The 6,690-nt window shown below is 46.2% G+C and overlaps 1 protein-coding gene and 1 pseudogene across 1 annotated transcript in view; both read right to left on the bottom strand.

Annotated features, from left to right (window-relative positions):
• Nucleotides 1-323, bottom strand: part of DNAJC1 (DnaJ heat shock protein family (Hsp40) member C1) — a 217,616-nt gene extending 217,293 nt beyond the window's left edge. Inside the window, exon 1 of the mRNA XM_045300227.1 lies at nucleotides 75-323. Coding sequence (XP_045156162.1) covers nucleotides 75-323 — 249 coding nt within the window. The remainder of the gene's footprint in view (nucleotides 1-74) is intronic.
• Nucleotides 324-3,550: 3,227 nt separating this feature from the next.
• LOC101662685 lies at nucleotides 3,551-5,753 on the bottom strand (annotated as a pseudogene).
• Between the last annotated feature and the right edge of the window lie 937 nt (nucleotides 5,754-6,690).

The raw sequence follows: 6,690 nt of genomic DNA, 5'->3' as shown, positions 1-6,690 counted from the left end.
GGGAGCCGGTGGGCGAGTGGACGTGCGGGCGGCGGCCAGCTCCGCCTGCCCGGGACCCTCACCTCCGGGCCTACCAGACAGCTGGAGAGTCGGCGCCGGCGCGGAGGTGGCCGAGCGGGAGCGGCTTCCCGGGGCCTCAGCCTATCCCAGTCCTGGCTTCCGGTGACGTCACGTCTCCTAGCAACTGGGGAAGAGGGGCCAGGACCGGAAGTAGAGAAGACCAGCGCCCCCGGCTGGGGCCTCTGACCGACGCCTCGCCGAGGATGTGGAGCATGCTGGAGCTGAGCATAGGTTTCCTTGGCGCCGTGAACAATGACCGACATCGCGCTTCCACCTGGAACACCCACGTAGAGAATCGGTCAGAAATCGCTCCCTTCCGGCTCTGCCCGACACGAGTAAACCTAACCGCGTCTTGGAAATCTGGTTGTATTGCTTATGGCCCCTGCCCCATACAGTGCATTATTGTGTCAGCTAAGATGTAGGAGTTAAACCCAGGGCTACAGACGCAAGTCCAGGGAGTCGTCTAGGATACCCTTTTGAGAGGTACACTAGAAATGGGACCTAAACTAAAAAGTTATACTTCAATTATGAATTAAGAGTTACAGGCATGGGAGGGGAAAAATGAGGAGCTGATACCAAGGGTTCAAGTAGAAAGCAAATGTTTTGAGAATGAGGATGGCAACAAATGTACAAAAGTGCATGACACCATGGATGGATGGATGGATTGTAGTAAGAGTTGTACGAGCCCCCAATAAGATGGTTTAAAAAGAGTTACAGGCATAAAGATAAGATCCGCAGCCTCGGAGAATTAATAACGGTGCCGCCAGCACAGTCCGGAAGAGCCCTGGTGGCCAATAGTGGTTTAGAGCTAGGCTGCGAGCATCAAGGTCTTAGTTCCACAAGTGATTCTTCTCGTGGACAGCAAGGCCCCACATAAAGGTGACAGGAAAGCCCCTGGGGCACTTCTAGTCTGGACCCCGAGCCACAGAATAACCATCCTCAGAATCTCACCCGAAGTGTCATTTTTCTACCTTCTTTTTTAAAAAAATCATTTTATTAGGAGCTCCGAGCCATCCACCCATCCACTGTACCAAACACATTTGTACATCTGTTGCCATCATCATTTTCAAAACGTTTTGTTTCTACTTGAGCCCTTGATAGCAGCTTCATATATTTCCTCTCCCTCACAAACCCTTGATAATTTGTAAATTATTATTTTTTCCATGTCTTGCACTGTCCACTGCTTCCCTTCACCCATTTTTCTGTTGTCCATTCCCCTGGGAGGGGTTTATAGATAGATCATTGTAATCGGTTCCCTTATCTCCCCCATTTTTCCCTTAGCCTCCTGATATGACTACTCCCAATATTGGTCCTGAGGGGTTTCTCTATCCTGGATTCCCTGTGTTTCCAGCTCTGATCTGTACCAGTGTACATGCTCTAGTCCAGCCAGATTTGTAAGGTAGACTTGGGGTCATGATAATGGGGAGAGGAAGCATTAAAGAACTAGAGGAAAGTTGTATGTTTCATCAGTGCTATACTGCACCCTGACTGGCTCCTCTCCTCCCCGTGACCACTAGCGATTTGGACTTGTAGGTACCCCATGTGGACAGAGTAGAATTGATTTGTAGGATTTTCTAGAACTAGTGGTTCTCAACCTGTGGGTTGCAACCCCTTTGTGGGGTCAAATGACCCTTTCACAGGGGTTGCCCGATTCATAACAGCAAAATTACAGTTATGAAGTAGCAACGAAAATAATTTTATAGTTGGGGGTCACCAAAACATGAGGAACTGTATTAAGGATTGAGGTTGAGAACCACTGTTCTAGAGGGAAGGAAACATTAATTACCAGATCTCTCTCCTGGGGTGCCACAGGTGGGTCCAAACCGCCTTTCAGTCAGCAGCCAAGTGCTTGACCGTTGTACCTGAAAGGCTCTTTTTTATCCAAGCCACTGCCAACTGGAATGTCTTTTGTTCCTGATCGAGGTCTAGTTTGTTTTTTCATTGTTTCATTGTGGTAACAAAATATGCAGTAACATTGATTAGTGAAATAGATCAGTCACAAAAGAAAAAAAACCGTATGAACCCACTTCTATGAAATATCTAGGATAAGCGATTGTACAGGGGTGGGTTAGTGGCCTAGTGGTTACACACTGGGCAGTTGTATTAGTCTAGGTACTTTAGAGAAACAAATCCACAGCAACTCATGTATGAGAGTTTTATGTAAAGAAAGTGTGCATCACGAAAACATCCCAACCCAATGCTGCCCAAGCCCACAAGTCCAACATTAACCCATTAACCCAACACCAGTCCACAAAGTCCTCCACCTCACAAAACAGAGACAATAATGCCGACTGCAGGAGGAAAGCTGAGTCAGTGAACGAATAAGCATCTCAGCACTAGCAGGGGTCTCCACACGGCTGCTCCAGCACCCAGGGCTGCATCGGGATAGGTCCATGCGGCTTCTCCTTGGGGGTGTCTTGTAGGAAGTCAATCTTGCAAGCTGAAGCAGGGAACTGCTAAGGCAGCTGCACCCTGGTGCGACCATGACAAAGCAAGAGACCCAAGAACTAGAAAGGCGAGGCTCACCACCCATTTATCCCTCCACCTTTCAATTAGCCCCACATGTGTTTATCGGCCAGGGTGGCACAATTAACTAACTCAGCAGCTAATGAAACCACCAGCCAGCTCCGTGGGAGACGGAAGAGGATTTCTACTGTACAGCCCTGGAAGCTCACAGGAGAAGTTCTAACGTGCCCTATAGAGTTGCTATGCATCAGAGTGCACTCAATGACAGTGAGTTTGGGAAAAGGGAAAAGGCAAGGAAGACACAATCCTTAGGGCACACTGAGCTACGAGTGATGAAAACGTGGGCAAATACGGCTGACCCTTGAACAAGGGGGTTAGGACTGCATATCTGTGTGCAGTCAAAAAATTTTATAACTTTGGCTTTCCAAAGGCTTAATTACTGAAAGCCCACTGTGTTAGTCTGGGTAGAAACAACTCCTTTTTTTTCCTTCTGTTTTTCTTTTTCCATCCTTCTTTATTCCGTAAACACCTAGTTACAAGTTGCACAAATCAAAAATAAAGGCTGAGGAGGGTGTAGGGTAGACCTTTGTTATGTGTGTGGGTGGGCGGGCTGGGAAGGAGTTGGGAATGAGACCACTCCTCTCCCTCCACAGTCCTGGTCAAGGACCAATGGCCCCTACAGCAGGGCTCTGAGGAAGAGGTGGATGAAGACCCAGGAGGCCCCTGCACCCAGAGCTTACCTCCACAGACCTTTCCTTCTCTGCGTGGCAGGGGAGGGACGGCGAGGTGGAGCAGCAAAATGAAAAATCAAGTCAGTGAACACATCATGGTAAGGGACGTACATTAGAAGTAGGTACGAGGGGCTGTGAACGTTTGCCCTGAGGCCCCCAGGGAGAGGTGGGGGCCGGCTTGCCTATTAATTAATATTAAATTGGGGGTGGGAGTTGGAGAGGGGCAAGTTCTCGCGGTTGTACAAGAGAGGCAGAGGACCCCAGGCCTTTGGACGGGGAGTCCTCAGGTCCCTCTATAGCCAGGTGGGGAGGCCCCTCAGCCACTTGCCATCAAAGGCTGCGGCCTCACTCTCATCCAGGCTGAGGTAGTCCTGCCTCTCCTCCTGGTCCCCTGTGCATTGGTTTCGGGAGCATTGGGAATGTGAGCCCTGTCTCGGATGTGGTGCCCAATGGACATCTGCTTCAGGCCACTCTCCGAGTCCCGGACAATCCTCCATGTCTCCTGGATCCCGCCTGGTGCCGAGCTCATCTCTGACGTCTCTTGGTAGACCTTGGGAGCACCAACCCCGGTATTGGAGTAGGAGATGACCGTGGAGGACGAAAAGGTCTGGCACTTGCCTGCAGCGGTCATATGTTCCATGTTCCCAATCATGTCATTCATCATCCCAAACATGTCCATGAAGCCACCGGACATTCCCAGCATCCTGAAGGGGGAGACAGCCCCAGCCTGCATCCTGCGGCTGGCAGGCCTGGTCCCTGGCATGTTGCCATCTGTGATGCTGAGGAAGGGTTTATATCCAAAGCCCCCCAACAACATCCGGCTCATATGCTGGCGGTGAATGGCAAAGGGGTCCATCAGGAACATGGGATCCTCCGGCTCTGCGTCCCTCATGAAGTGGACATGCACAGATCCTGGAGATGGCTACATGGGGTTTGAACCCTGACTCTCCTCCTTACTTGCTGGGAGAGCTGTTTCCTCATCTATGAAATTCACTGCCAAGGTTATTAAGTGGTTTTTGGCATAGAGTGAGATTATGGGAGTTTGGGAGCCTGGTGGCAGGGGCTACTTGTTGGTCTGGGATCAGAATGGTTGGCAGTTCGAAACCACCGGCAGCTCTGCGGGACAGACTGGGCTTTCCTACTTCGTAGAGTTATAGTCCCAGAAACCGATGGGTTCTCTAGGAGTCAGCATAGACTCCATGGCAGTGAGTTTGGTTTTTGGTTTCTACTCCCATAAAGAGTTAGTCTCCGAAGCACATCGGAGCAGTTCTATCCTGCCCTAGGGAGTACCCCTGAGGAAGCACATCAGGGCAGTTCTATCCTGCCCTAGGGAGTACCCCTGAGGAAGCACATCAGGGCAGTTCTATCCTGCCCGATAGAGTCTCCCTGAATCGGAATCGACTCCAGGGCTGAGATGGGGTTTTCGGTTTATGACCATTGTGAACAAAGTCTTCTTCTTTGTTGTACGAATCGTACTTTAAATGCATCCCATTTATTTTTTAAATGTTTTGAAGTTGGCTTTAAAGCCGTATGTTATTAAATCTGACCCATCCATGGTTGCCACCTTTACCATAAATTTACCCAGTCACTAGCTTGCCCGGAACAATGGGAGGCAAGTGTGTCTTCCCAAAATAGTAACTGATTCTAAAAGTTAGCTGGTTTAATTTTCTAAAATAACATTTCATTGCATTTTGGGTGAAGGTGTCCACAGCATTCAACAATCTACACCAGTTGTTCAGTGATTTTAGTTCTGTTTTCACAATATGTGAACATTCTCATCATTACCAGCTAGCTGGTGGTTGCATCTTCTTCATTTGGTTACCTTGCCCCCTTCCACCCTTATCTTTGGTCTCATTCAGGTGACTTTGAAAAGAACATAGTACTGATGTATGGTATTTCTTTCTTTCTTTTTTAAGGCCAATTTGCTCTTAAGCTACCAAGTGTTCTCAGGAGTCAGTTTGCGTTTGGTTTAATTTTTCTGTTCCAACCCCTTAACGGCATATAACGGATGGTTTTCCTGCTAAGTTTAGCTTAAAGCTACTTAATCAATCCTTAATTAAGCACATGCACCTCAATTGAGTAAAGTATTCAACTTAAGCACTGAACCCATTGGCCATTGTTGTCTCACTCTAAAAGTTGTTCTGCATTTTCAGATAATGATGTTTTCTGCTTTACATAGTTTAATGAGTCACAGTAAAACCCCTGATAAAATGTTTTTTTGGTTTTTCTTGTAACATCTACAGTTCCAAGAATACCACTCACTTTTCAAAGCTTTCTAGTAACTCACTTGAATCCGTTTTCTGAATTTGAAAATCAGTTCTCTCTCTCTCCCTTTAACCAGTTGGGATACTCTCTCCGACAGCCTCCTTGATTCAGCCTGTGCCAGCATCCGTTGCTTTTCCTTCATCTACAAAGGCTCCAATTAGTCAGCAAAAGAAAAAATTAACAGACCTCTTCATCATCTATTCTTTCAGACTGAACCGCTTGGGTTGGCATTCTGCCTCTGAGCCCTAATCTTGTTTGTGATCCCAAATTAGAGCACAAAGAAAACCAGGATAATTCACCTCAATCAACATACCCCTCCAGTTTATATATTAAAAAATGCCTAGTATTAAATGTCCTGAAAAGAGGCAGCATTTTTTCAGAACACTGAATTAGTAATATGATCATTATAGAAATGAAGACAGACAAATTAAGAAAAACTTAGTTCCAGTGGTAAGATAAGGAAAACGTTTAAATTATTGTCTCAGAGATAACTGCTGCATCACACCCATATTAATGGTGCCATGGAGCCCAGCCTCCCTCTACTCCATGTCCAATATATAATTCCCTATTGTTTTTGATCAGCACAGAAGGAATAGCTCTTAAAGCCAAGACTTCACAGTTAAAGTCTTATTTTAACTTTAAAATAATAATAATTTCACCACCAGGGGGCAAATAAATTTTTTTTCAAGCAGGCAAAGGATATTTTTAACTTTCTAAAGAAATTATCTAGTATTAACATATCTTTCTTTTTAGAATTTTAATAGCTTCAACAGGAGACCCTGATTTTAACACAAAATTTAAATTTCAAGAGTCATGTTTATATTTTAAAAATTATAGAAGATATTATTATCTAGAAGATACTGGCCTAGTTTTGTTTTGTCCTAAACTATAGTTTTTAGATGTTAACTTGAACTTATCCACTTTCTCCACCACCCCCCCTCCCTTTTCCTTTTATATATTGCACATGAGGAAGAAAACTCTGAATTGGACTTTTGAAAAGCTAATTTAGTCTTTATCTCTAAAACCAAACTCACTGCCAACAAACAAGTGGATGCCGACTCGCCATGGGAGCCTCTAGGACAGGGTAGGACTGCCCCTGTGAGTTTCTGAGACTGTAACTCTGTATGGAAGTAGAAAGCCTCATCTTTCTCTAGTGACACTTAAATTG

The sequence above is a fragment of the Echinops telfairi genome, unplaced genomic scaffold (genome assembly GCF_000313985.2).
Source record: "Echinops telfairi isolate 266 unplaced genomic scaffold, ASM31398v2 ScPeMD7_7461;HRSCAF=8499, whole genome shotgun sequence".
In the NCBI taxonomy this organism is placed as follows: Eukaryota; Metazoa; Chordata; class Mammalia; order Afrosoricida; family Tenrecidae; genus Echinops; species Echinops telfairi.
Note: the sequence above shows the minus strand (reverse complement) of the source record. Positions and strands in the feature narration are given on the sequence as shown.